The following is a 20,737-nucleotide window of genomic DNA, read 5'->3' as shown; positions in this document are numbered from 1 at the left end:
TTTTATTAAGTTTATGGAGAGATCTCACAACGCAAAACGTCGTAGAAACGTACGGCTATGCATGGCTATTGCGTTGGACAGTGGAGACGAGAGGGAAGTCACCTCTCTTGCAGAGGATCACTAGCATGGGCTTGACCACTTTCTTTGTGTTCGATCTAGCCAAGTGAAGAAAAGTGTGAGCAAACTTACAAAAAGCGGCCGTTCTTGTAGAGGGGGTATGAGGAGGAAGCAATTACCTCGAAAAGACATTAAAGACACAATTATTTTTAAAATGTATTTATTAAACTGCTATTCTACAATCGCAAGGTAAATAATATTAACTACATATACATTTTTTCAGATATCTGTCAGACATAAAGAAACTACTTTTATCTATTCCAAAAAAAACGCAAACGCTATAAAATGTTACATGTAGCACAGTAAGAACTCGGGATCAACGGTAATTCAAGTTGCTATGTCAAGGGGATTTCGCATATTTTTGGTCTAAACTGTTCTGAAATTAGTGGTAGGCAAAAAGGTAAGCCATACTTATTCAAGTTGCAATCATTTCCATCCGAGCCATCCGCAGACAAAGATGCTCGTTAAAAGTTTCGGTGCACCAATATAGCAGTTTTAGATAAAAATGGACTATTATTTTTTGGTTTCCTGCGACACCAACATAAATTTTGGCTGTTCAAAAATCTGGTAAAGTCCGGGACATAGTCCCTTTAATAATGTCATTCATTGCGTATTTGTTACAGTTGAATCTTCAATACGAAGACACCTCAGGAACCACACCCAACGGTGTCCTCTTACGGGCGATGTTTCCTTGACGACACAATGCCCCTTTAAAAAAAAGACAGTGTCCCCTTGCGGGAGGGGACTTAAAATAGAGCTTTCACTCAGGATTGTCTTTGCTGAAAATTTTAAATTATTACTGCAACAGTTGTGTGCCTTGGACAGCAACGAGGTCTGGAGGCCTCTTCTCTACTCGTCTTGATATTAAACCTGTCAGTTTTAAAGAAAAGAAAAACCACTTTTGCTGTTGCCAAGCTCCATAACAAGTCAAAATTCAAAAACTTGTAGTTTTAGGTTCAAGAAGATCGATAAACGCAGTCTTTCTTCATTGTCGTCGAAAGTAGATGATGGCTGAAAATTTGGTGACATGCAGAAGTTATTCGTGAACAACCATGTAGAAAATTCTCTCTTTTGCAAATCAGGGGGATGTATAAAAGTTACACAGCAGTAGGTACCTTGTTCTTTTTAAATACTAGAATCGAGAAAAAAACGATTTGTATGAAGCAATAGCTATTCTGGGATTAATTCTTCCTCATCTATTTTTAGATCCTAATTATCATTGCCAGTATCCTTTTTGCGTTGTGTAACTTATGAAGTAGGGGATGCCGGGTAGCAGCTCTCGCAAGATTTCACATGAATGGCTCTCTACCCTTGGAGAGAACAATAGAACAAACAACAGGAACGAATGCTCTAGCTCGAAAAAAAAACAGCTCTTGCTACAATAGGGTCTGTCCATTTCATGCAGTGAGTTCGAGTTCGAGTTAGAATTTCGAGTTGAGTTCGATTTCGAGTTAGAATTTCGAGTTCGAGTTAAAATATCGAGTTCGAGTTGCTTGCGGTTAGCTCCACTCAGGTTTGCTTGCGGTTAGCTCCACTCCTATTTGCTTGCGGTTAGTTCCACTCCTGTTTGCTTTCGGTTAGCTTTCATTTGGTGATAAGGGCGATACTATGCGTGACCAACTGGGAAATGTTACCCCATAACTCGAACTCGAATTTTTTTAACTCGAACTCATAAATTCGATACACTCGCTACAATAGAGGACAAGTAGAATTACAACCTTACGAGAGATGCTACAGTAGTATTATTAATTAAGACAGGGAAAGTTCATGTTTCATCGAGTCTTTCTCAATCGCATGATCACATGAATATGAAGGAGGCTGGCCAAAAATAATTCGGGGGAATTATCCGCCATTAGGTTAATCCATCACCTACTGATCGAATCACCTACATTACTATAACTTTAAAAGCCATTGGACGCCAATTAGAGGTTTTTAGCAACACGCTCTGATCGCAAGCATGTCCTTCGTTTTCTCCAAATTCATTTTGTATCGTCTTAAAGCTTGTATTTACAGTATCTAACCCACACGCTGAGGGCTTGTCTGCAATGCACACCGAAAGTCATATGTCTGAAATGTTTTCGTTGGTAACCTTGTTTAAAGGGTTAGGTAGAAAATCTAAGTATAAACTCTTGAGGCAGCGCTCGTTTTAACCAATCTAAATCCAGATTTTGCTATCTTAAATCAGATTTCCTGTTCCATTTATGGACAAACCAATCTAAGATTGCAATCCGAACAATCCACCTCCGATAGCGGATCGATCAGATTGCTAACTGAAGCTCGTTTTAGTTTTTTGTTCCACTTAAGTAAACTTTGTCCGGACTGTATCACATAGTCACGCCGCTCAGCCATTTGTGGGGGCTCGATCTTCGCTTTTTTTTTAGATTTTTTGTTTCAATTAACACGAAGATCCAAAAAATTTAATTTAACTAGATCCGAAAATGGATTGTTTAACAAAAGGAACGCTACCTGTATAAGAACAATGTATTCCTTGCCTTTTTGAGCTAAATGTCAATGCATCAAGACAGCACATTGACAATCTCTGACAGACTCCCTTTGTTGCAATTGACAGCGTTGTCAATTTTCTTTTTAAGAGGCGTAGACAGGTTATACAGCGATAAAAATAAATGACTGAGTGAATGAATACAAAATACTTTTTCTAACCAATATTAAAATACGCCTTGTTTTGACCGATAAGACCGATGACTATTAAAGGCCTACTCTGGGACCCAAAATCGCCCAAAATCGCCTAAAGTCGCCCAAAGTCGCTCTAAGTGGCTTTAAATAGTATAGATATTTTCTGTAACAATGCTTTATGGTGTTCCATGATGATTCCCATGTACATATATACCACAACTGTACTTAAGTCGGTCACCTAACATTGCATAAAAGGTCACCTAAAATTGCCTAAAGTCGCTCAAAATCACCACAAGGTCGCCCAAAATCGCCCGTAATTTTGGACAAAATAAGCTAAAATCGCCTAAAGTACTAGCCGCCTTAAGTCGCCCAAAGTTACGGCGACTTTGGTTCCCAGAGTAGGCCTTATTAATCACTTGTCACTATTGTAGCCATAACACAAATAAGTCAAAGTTTTCATTATTTGAAAATCCGAGCCCGGCATTTTGTACAAACAAGTTTCTATGAAATTTGCTTTAGTTCTGCATTTCCTTTAAGTAAGATATTCTGATAAAAGCCATGCAATGTTCTAAAGTTATTTGTTAGTAAATTTTAGGTATAGGCGCTCTTACTTTTAAAAGAAATGCAGACATTAACAACTTCTCTGAGACGAGAGCAGTTTAAGCTACGTTCCTCAGCTTGGTAAATTAAAACAATCGACTGGCAACCTATCGATCAGCACATATTAAGAAAAGAAATACATTGATATTTGTTGAGTATAAATCCCCGCTCTAAATACCAAATGAAGCAGTTTTGAGATAAAGACTGGACTGTATTATGATAAATGAACATGTAAGCTTTCCTTTCCACTAAAAACATGACTACCTTCGGAAGGTCTAATCAGTTCACATTCAAAGAAGTCGTTCCTCGTGACCAGCCGTCACGCAAGAAGCATGCGCAGTAAGGGACGTACATCTGCATTGTGGGTCCAAGGTCAAAGACCGACGCCATCTTTGTTACATTGAACTTCGGAAGCTTACTAGTTTTGTCTACCCTTCACTTCTGTTTTCTTGTTTAGCGCCATTTCTTTCCATTCCAGGCTACTCTGAAACTTGTGGAAACTCCTAGGGGTGCATTCGTGACTCTAATATTTCATCCAAGATGTATAAAACAAATTTAAAAGTGAAGGTTGTCAACAAAGCGCCTAAATGCCACGAAGTCCCGAAGATGAGGCGTGCAATCTGTTGTTATGGTAAGGACTTTTCGTCCGTTAATATCTTGGCATCGGCGTTCTGTATCTTGTCTGAGTTGCTGATGAAAAATCAAATACAAATAGGAATCAGTGGAGTGTTATAGCAGAGTCTTCATTTCAATAAAATTATTTAAAAGATATATTATAAACTTCCTGAAAGGTCTCTTCCTTGATCTATTATGGTAGAGCATCATCCCAACTTACGTTTAGGAAGCATTTCGTCGTCTTCATCGTCGTCGAGCATTCTTCTTTGTTTACGAAGTTTTTGTCTGCAGTAAATTAAAAAGACAACTGTGAGAATAATGTTCAAGCACAAAACTTCCATTTTCTGTGTACATGGTTTGTCTTAACATTCAATGCCGGACATTCATAACGCACTTCCGTATTGGCACAAGGCACGCCGAAATGAGAGATTGGTTTCTATTAATTTGAAACCAAATCATTAGTCTTATTCTATTTGATAACATTGCTAAGCACTTTATCTTGTGAACATTGTCTGGGGATTGTCTGCTTAAAGGAACTGTGTCACGGATTTTAGCCAAATTTCAGCACGGGAAATGGCCATTAAATTCGGTGAAATACAAAAATAGCTGCTTAAAACAGTAAAGAAATATTTCAATAACACAGCGAATTCAAAAGAAGGTACGGATGGCCAAAAGTGACAAAGATTTAAATGGATTGCGATATGGATTTTTGAACTTTTGTTGGGCTGCACAGTTTTCAAAGTTAATCTCGTTCGCTTGCAAATTTAAATTATAACGCCCGGAAGACACATTTGGTTGCAAGGAAGCTATAGTTTTGTCATTTAGATTCATAGAAGTAATGTCTTTGCAAACATTCAGTTTCATAGCCGGTATTTGGCAAAACTAAAACCTAACTCAGCCGTGACACAGCCCTTTAAATAAGCAAATACCACTTGTAATGATGTTGTCTCACCTTTTCGTGCAAATACACACTGCCCATATGACTCCACCAACTCCTGCCACGAAAGCCAGTGAGGCAACGATGATGTACACAATCATCCAATCTAAAAAAGAAAAAAAAATCAAAAATCAAAATCTTTTAAAATCGCTCTCTTAAAAAAACTGTTAGAACAGTTCAGGAACATGTGCCAAGAGTACGCGAAGAAAATGAGAAAATCAGACTTAAAAAAAGGCGCGAACGTTTGACGTAAAAAGGCACAAGCAGTTTGATTCTGAGGGCTAGGATTAAGGCCAGAGACAATTAGGAGACAGTTACGTCACTCAAAAATAACCACATTCTTGTTTTTTTTTTCACTGAGCTCCAGAACCCATACAACACTAACCTTTTTCCTTTTGTGCAGACGATCCTCTGTTCATGTAAGCCAACTTGACGTTTGCCCCAGCCCCTGCAGGCTCTGCGCTTGTCTGGCACAAGACGCCATCAAGGCACTGAACCGCGAAGCATTTGTCATTCAGTAAATAAGCGATGTCGCACGTAGGGCGAGCGCAGCACCGACCAATACATCGGTGGATATCTTCCGCTTTACCCATATCTGTGAAATTACTGGTTTTATCTTCTGGACGGAGTTTGATATCGCTCGATATTCTACTGTCCAATCTGCAGTTTCCTGTTTGGGACGCAAACTCTGTGGTTGTGGAATCTTCTGGTGGAGAGGCAACAGCGGACAAATCTGGGGAGGTAAACAAAGATCTTAGCAGTGACCATCTTCCTATCTACTGTTAATGTTTATTTGCAAACTCTCTATTTAATTTTAAAAGAACCGAAACAACTTGAATTTTGTTATGAGACTTTGGAACCGTTTCCTCGAGATTGTTTCGTTTTAATATAAGGTTTTCTGTTTGAAATCGCTAAAGAAATTTGAGCCATTATTGTTGGGTGTTTCCTGCTCTGATTTAATCCGAGCAGGAAACACCCAACAATAATATGTTTCGAAAGATTTTTTCTGGATAATTAGAATATTTGTATATTTGTATTTGTATATTTGTATTTATACCATGCCATAGAAAATACAGCCAATCAGAATAAAGGAAAGCCGTTGTATATTCGACGGTATTCAACCCAACCTTCCCATAGTGCGCTGCGACTGTATTCTTGACGAAATTTAGTAAGCGTTTTTTCTATGGCATGGTATAAAATAGTTACACAACACTTTCTCGTGGTATACTATGGAATATCCCACTTGTCACTTGTATTTTATCGGTATACACACTCGCCTAAAGGCACGTGTGTATACGGAGAAAATACAAGTGACTCGTGGGATATTCCATAGTATACCACTTGAAAGCGTTGCATAACTAGTATATATATTTTAAATTTTAATAAGTGGGGACATCCCTAGTATGGTGTCATTGCGCTTTTGGTTGTCTCCTTCTCCACAGCTTTTTGTTTGTTTGTTTGTTTTTTAGTTAGTTATCTTAATTATTCATATTGTATTTGTTTTGTATGGAGTAAATCGTAATAAATAAATAAATAAACTTTGAATTTCATGCCTTGCTAGAAAGGCCAGACAAATGCCTGAAGACCTAATTCCAACATATTTAGCATAATATGGTTGCTTCCTTCTTAAAAAAGTTTTAGCAGTACTCTATTGTACGCTGCTGCTGAATTGAGTAAAAATACTTGCTTTATCTTTATCTTTGTTTGCATCTTATTTTGAAAATGCCATATCCTTGCAAAACCCCTTACCCCGGGTCCTCGATCCTACTGGATCACGAAAGGACCCAACTTCATTTCCCCCCCACCCCCTCTCCACTCTTTCCCTTCCCCTTTTTGGTGCAGGAAAGGGGCCTTATTCACTTCGACCCTCCCTGCGCCTTTTTTGAGCACCTCTTGATCTGCATCCCCTACCTGTTTCTTCCTTAGGTTCCACTTTCATCACCATAGCAGAAATAAGAGGTGACTTCTTGGACGCTTTCACTGACACAGGTCGGCAGTCCTCCTTGCTAGAACACGACACAGAATAACATTTCTTCTCTACCATGTAAGCCAAGTCACAATTCCTGCTGTCACAGCATTTTTCCATACATTTGGCCATGGTGTCGACGTCCTTGACGACTGTAAAATTGTTTTTGTGGACTCCACTCGGAAGGTCCTTGTCATTTGTGATGTTGCTGTGTTTGCATTTAAGATCCTTTGGCTCTGGTGGGATGACTGGAGCTTCACTAGATTCTGAAATGTAAATAAAAACTTTAGTTGTAAAAACAATGAGACCGCATGAATTTTTAGGTCGTTTTACAAGAAACCCTTGTGTTCAGGTTTGAGCAAATTACGGTATTCTAGATTCAAATCCCCAACTCACAACCAGTTGTAACAAGTTGTAACTAGTTTTTATCTGTTTAGCGTATTGGGAAATAAAAGCAAATAACTAAATGGTCAACATTCCTCTAGTTTGGTTATAGGATGCTTGCTGTGTTCAGTGAGGACTCAAATGAATTTATAGAAAAATGGAGAACTTTACCCTTGACCATCGACCTATCCAACCCCTTTCCCAGGCTCACGCGGGTGAGTCCAACGGAGGGGGAGATTTAAAAAGGGAGGGACAAAGAGGAACTAATTAATTACATGTATTGCACTGAAAACATCGAGAACTCAAGAAGCCAAAATATTTCGTTTGAATTTTCAGAAATCAGCTTACCCTTTTTGCCAGAAGTTTCCATTGGCCTCACGTATGAAAGCTGTGGATTAAAATCTGTTGGAGGAGCTTTCGTGTGTTCACAGAGATCCTTATTCTTGCAAGTAACTGAGTAACATGTCTTGCCGAGCATAAAAGCAACGTGGCACTTTGTATCCTTGCAACAAATAGCCTGACACTCGTCCATTCCGTTCACATCACCATGGTTATTAAACTTTCCAGCTTTCTTTCCACCCTTCAGTGTGACATTGTCAAGGACCTTCGCTTTGTCGCATTTTTTCTTTCCCGAGTCGCTCTTCGTATCGCCTTTCGATTCGGGGACTTCGGAAACTTTCGAAGTTTTCCCGGAAGAATCGTCGGACGTATTCGATCCTCCGACGGGCGTTAACTCAATTTTTCCATTTACGATATTCATCGACATGGCCTGACCAGCTGCCGCCGACTTAATTTGGTTTTGAAAGCTTTCTTCTTTCTGTCCAGCGACCGGAATTTCTGTTTTCTTGGTTTCAAGTTGATTGGTGACAGGCTGATTTCCGCCGGAAGTGACTGGTGCTACAGGTGTTACTTGTTCGGCAGGTGCTGCGGGTGACATTGGAAATTGCATAGCTGTGAAAAAAGGCGGGAAACTGTCGTTTAGCTGTCGTCTTGTAACATCGATGCGTCTTAATTAATTTATTCAAGTTTTACAAGTCATATTTAAGTTAATTTATTTAGTTTAAGTTAATTTATTCAATTTCTTTTTTTGAATTTAAGAAAAAGAAAGGAATGCATTTCTTACCTTTAAGTCGATTAAAAAGAGAAAAACAAAATTAAAAGATGCATTTGGTCAAAAGTAAAGCATAGATTGTTAGTCCTCTACGTTTCTTTATATCTTTTTTAAATATAAGCTCGTTAAACATGTTTCATTGTAACTGTGCTTTCTCAGTTAAGGACAAAAAATACAAACAATAGCGCTTCTACAATCTTGGACAAACCAGTTGAGACAAACATGAGTTCTGTGCCAATACTTAACACTCTTTCTTGAATGCCACTAAAAAAAGAACTGGAGTTTTGTAATCCCCTCCCTTCCCTCGTACACTTTTGTCCCATAAGGTTGCTTCTATCATGTACACGAGATTCTTGATTGAATACAACCTTGAGGAGGGGGGAGAGGAGGGAAAGTAAGCCAGGGTACCCTTTATAACCTTAAATATGCCAGGAAAAAGGAAATTGTCGCAACCGTTTTGTCTGAGATTGTAGCCAACCATTTTGAAAAGATGACTGTGTTATAAAGCTGTAGTTTGTTAGTAGTAGCTACTATTTAATTAGTTTAAAAAAATGTAACAAACCTGCGCCGCTGTCTGGCGGGGCTCCCGGTAGTGGCATTATTGGCTTCTGTCCCAGCTGCGTGATCGAGCCAAACGGTGACGGAGGGAGTGGGGGTGGTACAAGGGTTGACGGCTGTTGCTGCTGCTGTTGCCCAAGAGGAGGTGTCTGCCCTGGCAGTTGAGTCTGCGAGAACTGCGCCAACTGTGTTGCGTCAGCTGATGGAGCGTTTAGCCCAGGGATTTGAGGTTGCTGTGCTGGCATTGAAGGTTGTGTGACAGGTGTCTGTGCCAAACCAGGGATGGTCTCTTTCGTTTGCTGTTCTGCAACCTTTGGAACTCCTAGTATTGTTAAGGAACAAGTTAATTTCACCTTTTACAGTTTATTTACTCAAAAAAATCACAGTTGCTTTACACTTTAAGAGCAGGGATTTTCCCTTCTACTCAGTGTGAATAAACAGCTGGAGAAGAGTGGATCACCGTAAACATCCCGGGGGGGGGGGGGTACTCCCATATGTGGCCTATATAGGTATGTGCCGCCCGATAGGGTATGGTTTTTGAGGTTCTTAGTCCATAAATAGGGTATCATTTTTGCTCCTTTTGGCAATGTTTTCCCGCTGTGATCCTTAGATAGGGTACCTAAATTCTATTAGCTAAAAGAAACGCCCAGCTAAACGAGAAAAATTATCTGAAAACTGAATTTTCAGTTCAGGTATTAGAAAAGCGATTTTATAAAGATTTGTGTCTTGCCGTGCGCGGTTAGCCGTTATTTGGGTCGTCACGGAACGTTTCTCCTCCCCTTAAATAGGGTGTCATTTTTCGGTTTTGGGCCTTAAAAAGGGTATCAATTTTCGCTTTCTTTATCCTTAAATAGGGTCAGGTTTTAAGAACCTTGGCGGCACACCCCTATCCGAAATTTATGGGAGTACCCCCCGGGGTAAACATATACTGAATACCTATCCGTGTAATATATTATATGTTTTCCGGCCCTTTGCCCACTTAGGGCTTTGGACATAAGCCAAGTAAGTCAATAACCATCAAATTCAATAACAATTAAATAATAACCCCTTAAAACAGTTAAGGAACATTTCAATAACATTGCAAATACAAAAGAAGGTTCGGATAGCAAAAAGCGACGAAGATTGAAACGGATTGCAATATGGGTTTTTTAAATATTGTTGGGCTGAACAGTTTTCAAAGTATTTACTGGAGAAGCCGCAGGGAGTGGATCGGGAGCGAAACCCGATTCTCCGTGAAAGACACCGGATTCGAGATGAAGAATAACTTATTCTGATTCTAGCACACGGGAGCTTTTAAAAAGTGACATTGAAACACAATGGACTCAAAATGTTTTGATCACTTGATATTGTTTGACCAAGTTAAAGGCCGCAAGCTGAATTATATTCGCAAGTTCTTACCTTTCCTAATCGAACTTATAGTTGAAATATCCAGGTCACAAAATAACGAAAATAGTAATTACACTAGGTTTATGTAGCCTATATCCGGCTCATCGTTAATCGGCGCAAAGTTAATCTCGTTTGCCTGTACCTTTAAAATATAACACCAGGGAGACACATTTGGTTGCAATGAAGCTATGGTTTTGTCACTTGGATCCACAGAAGTATTCTCTTTGCAAACATTAAGTTTCATGAAGTATTTGGCAAATCTTAATAAAATAAACCTAACTCAGCCGTGACACAGCCCCTTTAAACAGAAAATATAAAAGGAAGTTATTCTTACCCAGTAGCTCATTGTTGTCATAATTTCTCACGTACGATATCTTGGGGCTGTATCTTGATGGATTTGCAGGCTGTGTCTTACAAGCGTCCGCGCTTTTGCACGCCACTGAAAAGCAATTTGATGATAGCATGAAGGCGAGGTGGCAATGCGGCATTTCACAGCATATGCGTCGACACTTCTGCATGTCCTTCACTTTGCCGTGATCGCGAAAATACCCGGAATTGATCCCACCTACAAGTGTCACGCTGTCCAAAACCTTCCCAGCTGGGCAAACCAATTGTGGCTTTAGTATTTGATTCTTTGGTGCATCTGAAAATAAATTAAAAGTATGGCAATAAAGTTTAAGAATTTATGTCGTTTTAATGCAATTGATGTTAAGAACATTCATGGGGCCAATAAACTGATTTTTTTATTTTCTAAAAGAACGAGAAGAATGTTACAAAAAATCTGTCGATGAAACCCTAGTGCACCTGTTTGACTATTCAAAAACAACTATTGAGTAGCACGTTCATGATGCACTGTTTATTGTGTGCGACTGTGTGCGACCATTCAAAAGATAGCTATTGAGCAGTACTTTATGTGGTACCGTTTGTTATGCTGTACAAGGTGGTTCTAGCTTTTAAGTCTGTGTGCCACCATTCAAAGAAAAGCTATTAAGTAGTACTTTAATATGGTACTGATCATTATGCTGTAGTAGGTTGTCAAAGCTTTAAACTTCATTGTGGCCTTTCAGATTGAGCTATTGAGAAGTACTTTCATGTGGTACTGTTTAATTGTCAACAACTCATTCAATTCTGTCATTACCAGGGGTAATTTGAAAAGCCACTAAGCATGCTAAACGGTCTGTTTTTCGTGTAAAATCTCCTTAGAGACAGTAACAATGATTACTTACCATTTTTCATTTCATTTCGGCTCCAAACGTACGCAATTTGTGGATTAAAAATTGAGGGTTGCGCCGGAATGGTGCTACACAAGTCTTTATTATAACACTTGACTGAAAAACAGTTTTGACCCAGCATGAAGGCCAGGTTACATGTGTTCTGTTGACAGCATGTCTCGTAACATTCTTTAATGCTGCCAACTTTGCCGGTGTCTGTAAAATCACCGGCTTTTAGTCCACCTTTGAGTGTTACCTTGGTTAAGGGCTTTACCTCGGGACATTTGAATTTGGTTTCAGTTGAATCGCTATAGAAAACTGAAATAAAAAGAAGAATCAAGCGTTAGTGGACACCCCACGAGCAAGTCTCTTTAGGCACTGTTCACACGGACACGGTTTCATTTTGCGGTTACGCCTTTCGTTTACACGGCACCGATCGAGACCACTACTGTAACCGGGTCGTTTTGAAAACGCTGTTAAAAGTGGAGCGTTTTCAAAACGATACGGTTTCGTTGTCGTGTAAACGGTCAAAAATCAGCGAAACCGCATCGATTCGAAAACGGCCATGCATTTTGGCACGAACTGGCTCGCTTGCGAAGGGTAAACATGGTGAAACTGAAGCATAGAGAGCAGCGCTTGCTTATACAATCACATTCGAAAACAGTCGAAAAATCGTTAGATAGGCTCCGTGTAAACACTTCGAAACCGTGTCGTTTTCGATGCGGTTTCGAGGTCATAAAACCGTGTCGATTGATAATCGTGTCCGTGTAAACGTAGCCTTAGGCAGCACGTTGAGTAACGAACACCTCTCAAAGTAAGAGCGCCGCTCTTATATAACGTGGCTCGGCGCTTGGAGTTAAATAGACTTAAATTAAGAAGAAAAACTAAGAGGAAAACGAAACTTTCCACTTCACCCTAAAGTAAGCTTTTATTTACTTTCTTATCTGAAGCTATACGTTCTCGAGCTTGACTGTACGTTTAGAAAAATTTAGATAGAGATTGGCCCAATCAACTGTAACCTTTTGTGCTATTTTAACGTAAGAAATATTTTTTTTTAGTGCATAAACAATCTTTCTAACGATTCTCAGATGATATATTCATCAAGTTTTAATTGATTCAAAAAATAGCCCGGCTAACAAATAACACATACTCCACTGCTACACTCCACTGGTTATGCTCTCGTGATTCAGTATTCAAACTAAAAAGGATCAGAGATCTCGATAAACATGCCTAGAATTTGGAAATAGAAATGAAGGTAGTGTCTATATATACTTAGCCTAGTGTAGACACGAAAGCAACTCTGGGAAAGTTACTGACGAGGGCCCCGATATTAAAAGTCATAGCTGTGTTGACATAGCGGTTTTCACTCGAGTTTCGAAAGTAATTCGCGCTCGCTTTAGTTTTTCTTCACTTCGCTTAGTGATTGGTTTTAAAAAAACCAACGCCATTTTCTCAAGCAATCAGTAGTAAAGCCAAACCAATCATGACTCACTCGCGTAAGTTTTCCCGCGCTTTGTGCCGGCTACATGTATTTGCTTCGAGTTTTGATTGGTTCACTGGATTTTCTGCGTCCATTGTGATTTTGATAACTTTGGTTTTGGTTTAACAACAATGAATCGAAAATCGCTCTATGTGAGACCGGGGCTGCTTACCATTTGTAACAAAAATCCGGTTGGTGTGATAGTTGCATAATGGTAAGCGATTTTCCGAATACAACGAGTGACCGGATGAGATTTGGCTTATCATTATTCTACCAGGCGTTCCTTCCCGCTCACTCGATCTAGCGCGAATTTCAGTGTTGTTTTATTTAGATATAGCTGACTATTTTGAGGTAGAAAACAAACGTTTTGACGAAGAAGATGGGCTGATGCTATTTACTACTGTCAGCTATTCCATGAGACGCGATTTAAACAGAATGCAAGGTTATTTTGAAGTAACTGTTCCCACCTACGCACCGAGTAAATTTCGCAGTCGAGTGACACTTGGCACGTTCGAGCTAGATCCTGTCCCAAGAACAATTCCAACGTGGAATACCAGAGGCAGGCAGCATATTTCTCCTGTTAAACAAGTGCTGCCATTTCTATGGTCGAGGTGAACATAGTCATACACGTTCTACATCGGTATAAGAAGGCCATATTGTAAACCGCGCGGAGGTCCTAAAAAGGGCCTGGAAACGGCAGATTCGTTCAAATGGAAAGAAAATTTCCGACGGTTCGTTCCAACCGGAATAAAAGGACTACCTCAAAACGTAGTCCACAATTTTTGATCGGATTTTCCGGAAAATTACTGTTCCATTTGACTTTCAACCGAAATTCCGGGGTTTTTTGGCTAAATGGAAAGCACTCCTGTTCACATATAATCCGAGCGTTTGTCGTAGAAGCAAAAATGTTAAATTAGTAATAACGTGTCGAACTTTATTACACTGCTCACAGTCCCCTATTTTCCGTGAAGTTGTAGAGATCGATCGTTGAGTTCGACGGGTCGCCATCTTGGTTTCTGAACGCGAGCGAGAAATGGGGAGACTGCAAAATTCCCCAAAGCTGTAAACACCCCGCACCCCTAGGCGCGGGCATTTTGTACTTTACCCAGTTCTCGTTCGCGTTCAGGAACCAAGATAGCGACCCGTCGAGCTCAACGATCGATCTCTACGACTTCACGGGAAAATAGGGAACTGTGACAGTTTAGAGCTTTACCTACCTGTGTGTTTTACACCTTCCTTGTTCCAGCGCTCTATATAAGTCACAGAAGGGTGATACGGCGAAGGCTTCGCTTTTTGTATTTGACAGTTCTTGCCTTCCGAACACCCAACAAGATAACATCTACTTGAAAGCATAAACGCTAAATCACACGCCGCAAATTCGCAGCATTTACTTGAACATTCCTCCATGCTTTTCACGGAGCCGACATCTTTGTAAGTCCCGGCGTTTATGCCGCCTTTTAAAGTCACTTCCTTAAAAACTTTCCCCGCCTGGCACTGTCCAGCCATTGACGGGTTTACATTGTCTGAGGTTTTTTGTCCCTGGGCTATGAGGCCCTTCGGTGTATTAGCAGATAGCCCCTGATTTGGGCCTAAAAATCCGTTTGGATGTTGTTTGACGTTCGATGTGAAATTTGGAGTGATAAATGCAAGCGACGTATTATCTGCAAAAGTAATAAAAGAGAAACGGGTTTTAGTTATTTATTTTTTTCAACAATTCCATTTTGCTCATTGAGAAATGCCAAAAGAAGCTGTTTTCGCGATCGAAAACGATCCAATCCGTTTAGGTAATAAAACCTTTGAATTTTATCACGCGCGTAAGATTCCGTTATTTTTTATTTTTTTTTTTTTTTTTTTTTTTAATTATAAATTTTTTTTTTTTTTTTTTTTTTTTTTTTCTTCCTCGTAGTAAGTAAAAGCCTACGTTAAAAAAGTCTAACACATTTAGCCTACCAAGGGCATAAAAAGAGCATTTCATAGTTAAGCACAGAGAAAGGATTTTTGCAGTCCTGTCACGTCACACAATCCCAATAAATTATCCGAGCTTCCTTTGCCTCGGTTCCAGAACGAGGCCCCGTGCAAAACCGTACACCAAAGAGATCTTTGTACATGAAAATGTACACTAGACCAAAACGAATTACCATTTTTAAGAAAGAGAGGCTGTAGGCCTCGGTTATGGCTTAGTGCAGACAGCTAAAAGTTTTTCAACTCAATATTAATTTAAGTCAAGTGAGGTCCGTGCATATAAGAGAACATATTCTGCCCCAATACGTACCAAGTACCCCCAATTTACCTAAAATTGCACCTTAAAAAAACCCTAACTAAAGCCTAAAGCTACACCAAATGTACTAAAATAAAAAGCAAGCAAATGACAGACTTGAAAATTACAATAAACTGTGAGCTCTGTAGTTTTACTAGCTCTCCGGTTGTGTGTGCTTGAAAGCGTAAAATAACTTAAAACAAATAACTGGTTTAGGTACTGATAAAAGTTGGCGTTAAGTCGCTGACAGGTTCACACAAAAAGCGTTATTTTCTTGCCAGACACAGCTCCTTGCCTTAGATTCTCTTATCTCGAATTTAAAATGCGCCAATTCGCTAAACGTCCTTAACGTATAAACAACTTTGATTTGTTTTATCCGTGCAGTGTAAGAAAATTTCGAAGTCCGAAGTTAATTTTCAGTGCTAAACAAAAAGAGAACTATCTTAAGAACTTTACAAAAAAGAATTGTATGGAAGAATGAAAACTGCTTTTTAACAGATATCTGGAAAACACTGTGGCTTGACAACCTGTTCCGGCTTTTATTCTGCTTCGGGTGGCTAGCTGCCTTTCAGGCTTTCAAATCTGTAAGCGATCAAAGATTAATGAGACTAATCGCCGTAGAAATCATCTTTCGCTCCACTGAAATTTATCCCAAGCGCAAAATCAGTCCTCAAATACACCATAAAGCTCCAACAACCATTGCAAAAGCGCGGTAAAATAAAGCTAACGAGAAAAGATGCCATTTAAGGGTTCCCTTTTCGTAAAAAGCCAACTTAATGCCACGTCAGTCCTGAATAATCCATTTCTTTTGAACAACGCCTCGCTTTTCCCCTCAAACGCGGGATAACGGACTTCCTTTAAAAGTTCAATCTGCCAGTGACTTAGGCCAAGTTTGCTCGCAAAGCCTCAAAGTTGCTTAAATAACCGCCGCCGTAATAACTGCCAGTCCACTAACCTTTTTTATGGCCCGTTCGCACGTGTGCTATGAGGACCTTAATATCTGAGGTATCAGTGGCTGTAGCCTTGCACTCTTCGTCACTCACGCATTCAACTCCATAACATTTAGCCGCTGAGAGGAACGCGACATCACAAGTTGAAGTTTTGCAACACAGTTCTATACAAGACTCCATGCTGGTCACCTTCCCAAGCTTTCGAAACGTCCCGGCTCCTATACCACCCTTAAGTGTGACATTCTCCTCAATTTTCGTGTTCTTACAGTTTTCGAGGTAGTTGGAGGAACACATGACTAAAGTCACACACGAATAAATATTAGTCAAACAGTATTTCAAGCACACACAACTGGAAAACCGATAAAATCAATCGGCGCGAAAATTGCTTACCTTTACAAAGGGCGCAGAGCCATATAAGCAATACGCGGATGTACATGTTTCTTCGCGATGCCATGGTTCTCCTTCTCAGCCACATTGTCGCATTATTCTAAATTATAAAAAAAATACCTAAACAATATTCTTTTAAGCGAAAAAAATTCAAGCACGAAAAAGTGATTATTTTTAACTTTTTGCCATAGTAAAATTATATTCTTTTGTTATGAAGGTTACGGGAGGTAAGCGATCCCGCCGAACAATAGAATTCAATTACATCATCACTGACTCTCGCGCTCTCCAATCAGAAACCAAAAAGTGGTCACGTGACACAGAAGTGTAAAATCTGCAGGGGTATTCTTGATGTCATTAAAAGCACAAGCATACCGTCATATAAGAAGAATTTTCATAGACGACTATTGAAAGCGCTAACTGGTACCGCGAAATACCCGTATTTATTTGACACAGACAATTGAAAACACGGCTAGATGTTATGATTATTTCTATTGATGTAGATTGCTACTATAAAAGCGAAATAAAACCGAGTATCTTTTTAGTCGAGTTGGTGTTCTTGTGAAGACTTGTTTAATCGTTTAAACGCCTATCACCGGAGCGCCCGAGTGCGCTATGTGTTAAAGGTTTTAAAACGACACAGAAAACAAAACAGCGCTAGATAAATATCAAGGGCCGTAAAGTACAAAACCAAATTTGTGAATACAAGTTCATCGCGTTTTAACTCTAAATCTTTTTTCTCTAAATTTTTTTTCTCAAAATATTTCTGCGTCCCACAGTGTAGCTGAGTTCAAAACGGAGACGACTGAATTTAAATGGATTTTTACAAAGGGAATCCCCTGACTGACAGATGTCACTGACTTTATACTTTAAATGGTTTCTTCTCGAGTTGAACTTTTAAATAGAAGTAGAAATTTACTTTGCTCGAAGGGAATAATGAACAGAATCTTAACGGAATCTCTGATCTTTTTGTTTTAAAAACTAGCCTCCTCTCGCTGTATTCACCTGATAAACTCTGCTAGACTTACACAGGTTTCTTTAAAATTATTTTAATAAGTTAAAACTTATTCATTCTATTTCAACATTAATCTTATCGCAATCTAGAACTTCCTTTCTCCTATAAGAGTATTAAATTTTTTTTTTCCCTTTTTTTCGGCCGGGGGAGCGCTTTTCCGAGTTTAGTAAAAATAATTATAAACTTTAACGTTTTTGTCCTTATCGAAATCCAGCACCACAACTGTAAAATTATTTAACCCGGCCTTGGCCTGTAAAGTGGAGCACTTTTCTTCAAAACTCTCTACAACATTTAACTTTGAGTCAATTAGATCTGAACCACACCTCACCGCATCAGCAGTTGCAGATGAAATGAGTAACTGATTGCTCAAGAACCGGCATGAGCTTACAACAAGAAAATTATCGAAAGCAAAGTGGTTGGAACGGCCATTTCTCATCCATGAAGTAATGTAAAAGAACATCTTTTAAATTTAGTGAAGCGAATAAACATTCCGTTCGCTTGACTGCCCTGGTTACTCGGGTGGAAAAGCTTTACCACGGATCGGTGACTTTCGTGAGTATCTCTTGGAAAAGCAAATAATGACATTGCATGGTTGAAACACCTTGAAGGCACATTGCAGAATTTACAGTCCGCGTTTTATCATTTCAATCTTCGTTCTTTACTGTTTTAGTTATTAACAAGATACCTTAAAGTTACTATTGTTAGCAGCTATAAAATTTAGCGAATTAAGCGAGTTGGACGAAATCGCTAAATTGAGTACTGGCTAAAATTTTTTGCGGTTAAATTTTATACTCGTAAAATTTGAGTACTCCCCCCCCCCCCCCCCCCACCCCCCAAAGAAAACAAAATTAGACATAGTAGAAAAATTATTCAGAATGGATGATGAAAACTTTTGTCTTTCTGGCAATATAAATTTTCGTTAAACTTCAAAGAGTTTGTTCTTTTACTGAACAGTTTATTTCCATCTTTCCGCCCTTTTCGGTCGCTCCCACACTCGATTTTTTTCATCGACAGATTTATCCTACTTCATGTAAGACAAAAAAAAAAAAAAAAAAACACCCTATACACCATTTATATAATAAAATACGTTATGTGTAGCCCATTGAATAATTCTTCCATGTTACAGTCTTCAGAATTTCTACTTACGAATGAGAAACCCATTACGTTTTATTATCAATTTTTCGAAACACGAAAGGGAAATATTGAGCCCTAGGCGACTGTTTCATAGCTTTTCAGGTTCTCCGCAAGGTATCCCAAAATTTCACAGGACGTGGTCGCACGTGCTTTACATTTTTGTTAAACAACATGCGAGAAGAGAAAAGGAAATGACTCGTTTATTGCGATTGTCAAAATGCAAATCCCTTTATTCAACAGTTTGCGTCGGATTTGTGTTTCTATAAAGTTACAGAAGCACATCTTTTAGGCGCGCTTTCTCAAAGGGATCATGGCTCCAATGGATTAGGGAACATGTTTGTATTACGCAATGAGGATGCTTTATTGTGTTGTGGCATCGTGGCCAACAAGCAATCGTCCAGCTTTCGGTCTAGCGAAAAAACATTGCCCTGTTGGATTTTTGCAATAATTTCTAACGCCCCGTGAAGTAAGAGAAGGAAATAAACGTCCCTTTAGATCGCCTTGCGACTCCGATACGCGAGCGAGTAGGAGTGAGTCTCTGGGGGGAGAGAGAAAAAAAGGAGGCCCATTTCACTGAGCTTGCTTGCACTTCTCGCTCGGACGTCAACAACTTCGCTCGCTCGCATTTTGCGCTCTCATTACTGCCTGAAAGTGGCGCTGCTTATCGCGGTCTGTGGTTACTGAGTAGCATAAATTATTACAATAGACATACCATGGTTAAGAGTTCGCGGATAATAAAATGAAAGAGTAAGCACCAACTGTGCCACGTTCAATGATTTGCTGTTGATTCTGTAGATTTTTACCGAATTATTAAAGAAGCTCATTATAAATTGGAAATCTTTTACAACAAACGCTAGACTACTCACTTTTATGGAAAATGAAAAAGAAATTATCCTTCCTTTCGCTTGTGTTCCTAACGTTCAACAACAGTTCACGATTATGTCATCACGATGCTGGACTCGACTGGAAGATTCCTTCACAAACAACATCTGTTTTCGATATTTCGGATGCGCACACCATGACGCAAAATCCAAAGATTTTTAAAGTACCTTATTCTCACTAAATTTCGCGTGTACTTCATTTCGCGAAAAATCAAGAGCCACATTTCGCGAGTACTTAATTTCGCGATTTTGAGAGGAAGGTCAATTGGAGTGTATTAAATTTCGCGATTTTTATTTATTCTTCAATATGAAGCTTTGTCCTCGAAACTGTAACAACATAATTAGTATGAAAGTCATCGTAAAAACAGCAAACAAAACAATACACACATAACAAAACATAAGGTGTTCAACAGTCTTAATCCCTAATAGGTTCATCTACGACTGCAAGAGCGATATTTTGAGGAACTTGGCAGCAATGAACAGTTCGAACAGTGCGACTGATAGAGTCCCGGTAGGGTTGGAGATACCTAATAGACAAAATTAAATAAAAAAAACTCCTAAACATGAAGCGCAGACATGTTAGAATAACTATGATAAAACACATCGAGTTTCATTATTTTTTTAAATATATTATCAGTACAATATTAAGTTTCGCGATTTTAAACTTCGCGTGTCCCATATTTCGCGAGTATTTAATTTCGCGTTTTTTTTTTTCAAAAATCGCGAAATCGCGAAATTTAGTACTCGCAAAATTAAGTGAGAATTAGCAACATATGTTTCCGATATTTCTGTTGCGCACTCCATGAAACTAATCACAAGGTCGCCGGCATCTGGCAAGTCTCCACATATTTTTTGTTTTCTGAAAGGCAAATATCCTGTACTGATGCCGTGAAAAAAATTGTCATAGCACTTTTATGCTCTGTCTGGCCGGAAAAAAACATTCCCTTTGGGATATTTTGGCAGGAATCTTTTTTGCAATGTTAGGGTTGACAAAATCGCAATCATAATAAAAATCGATTTTTTTCCTCGGCCCTCGTTGCAATTGAATCCGTCTATAAACAGATGAAACCAAACACTACACTTATCATACACGTACCGTTTCAGTTATTGAGCACAA

General features: G+C 39.2%; 1 protein-coding gene across 2 annotated transcripts; it reads right to left on the bottom strand.

The window, feature by feature from the left end:
• Positions 1 to 260: 260 nt before the first annotated feature.
• On the bottom strand, positions 261 to 19,469 carry LOC144664635 (uncharacterized). 2 transcript variants are annotated; one of them, XM_078525799.1, is made up of 13 exons: positions 19,452 to 19,469; positions 16,597 to 16,693; positions 16,212 to 16,502; positions 14,217 to 14,660; positions 11,535 to 11,837; positions 10,643 to 10,951; positions 8,927 to 9,244; positions 7,602 to 8,204; positions 6,815 to 7,135; positions 5,289 to 5,636; positions 4,919 to 5,009; positions 4,187 to 4,251; positions 261 to 4,041 (listed from the first exon to the last, which is right to left on the bottom strand). In XM_078525799.1, exons 1-13 carry the CDS (start codon positions 19,452 to 19,454, stop codon positions 4,001 to 4,003), a joined length of 3,234 nt encoding a protein of 1,077 aa, XP_078381925.1. In that variant the 5' UTR covers positions 19,455 to 19,469; the 3' UTR covers positions 261 to 4,000. The 2 variants fall into 2 exon arrangements, with proteins under 2 accessions (XP_078381925.1, XP_078381926.1); XM_078525800.1 differs by lacking the exon at positions 16,212 to 16,502.
• Between the last annotated feature and the right edge of the window lie 1,268 nt (positions 19,470 to 20,737).

Source organism: Oculina patagonica, chromosome 9 (assembly GCF_052425735.1).
Source record: "Oculina patagonica isolate OP01 chromosome 9, crgOcupat, whole genome shotgun sequence".
NCBI lineage: Eukaryota > Metazoa > Cnidaria > Anthozoa > Scleractinia > Oculinidae > Oculina > Oculina patagonica.
Note: the sequence above shows the minus strand (reverse complement) of the source record. Positions and strands in the feature narration are given on the sequence as shown.

What these genes read in the sequence shown, in the direction of transcription:
- LOC144664635 (XM_078525799.1), bottom strand. An exon ending in GCGAACGGGCCATAAAAAAG is followed by an intron (nt 14,661 to 16,211) that starts GTTAGTGGACTG and finishes TTACTTTTGCAG; the next exon opens with ATAATACGTCGCTTGCATTT. An exon ending in CCCGCCAGACAGCGGCGCAG is followed by an intron (nt 8,205 to 8,926) that starts GTTTGTTACATT and finishes CTTTTTTCACAG; the next exon opens with CTATGCAATTTCCAATGTCA.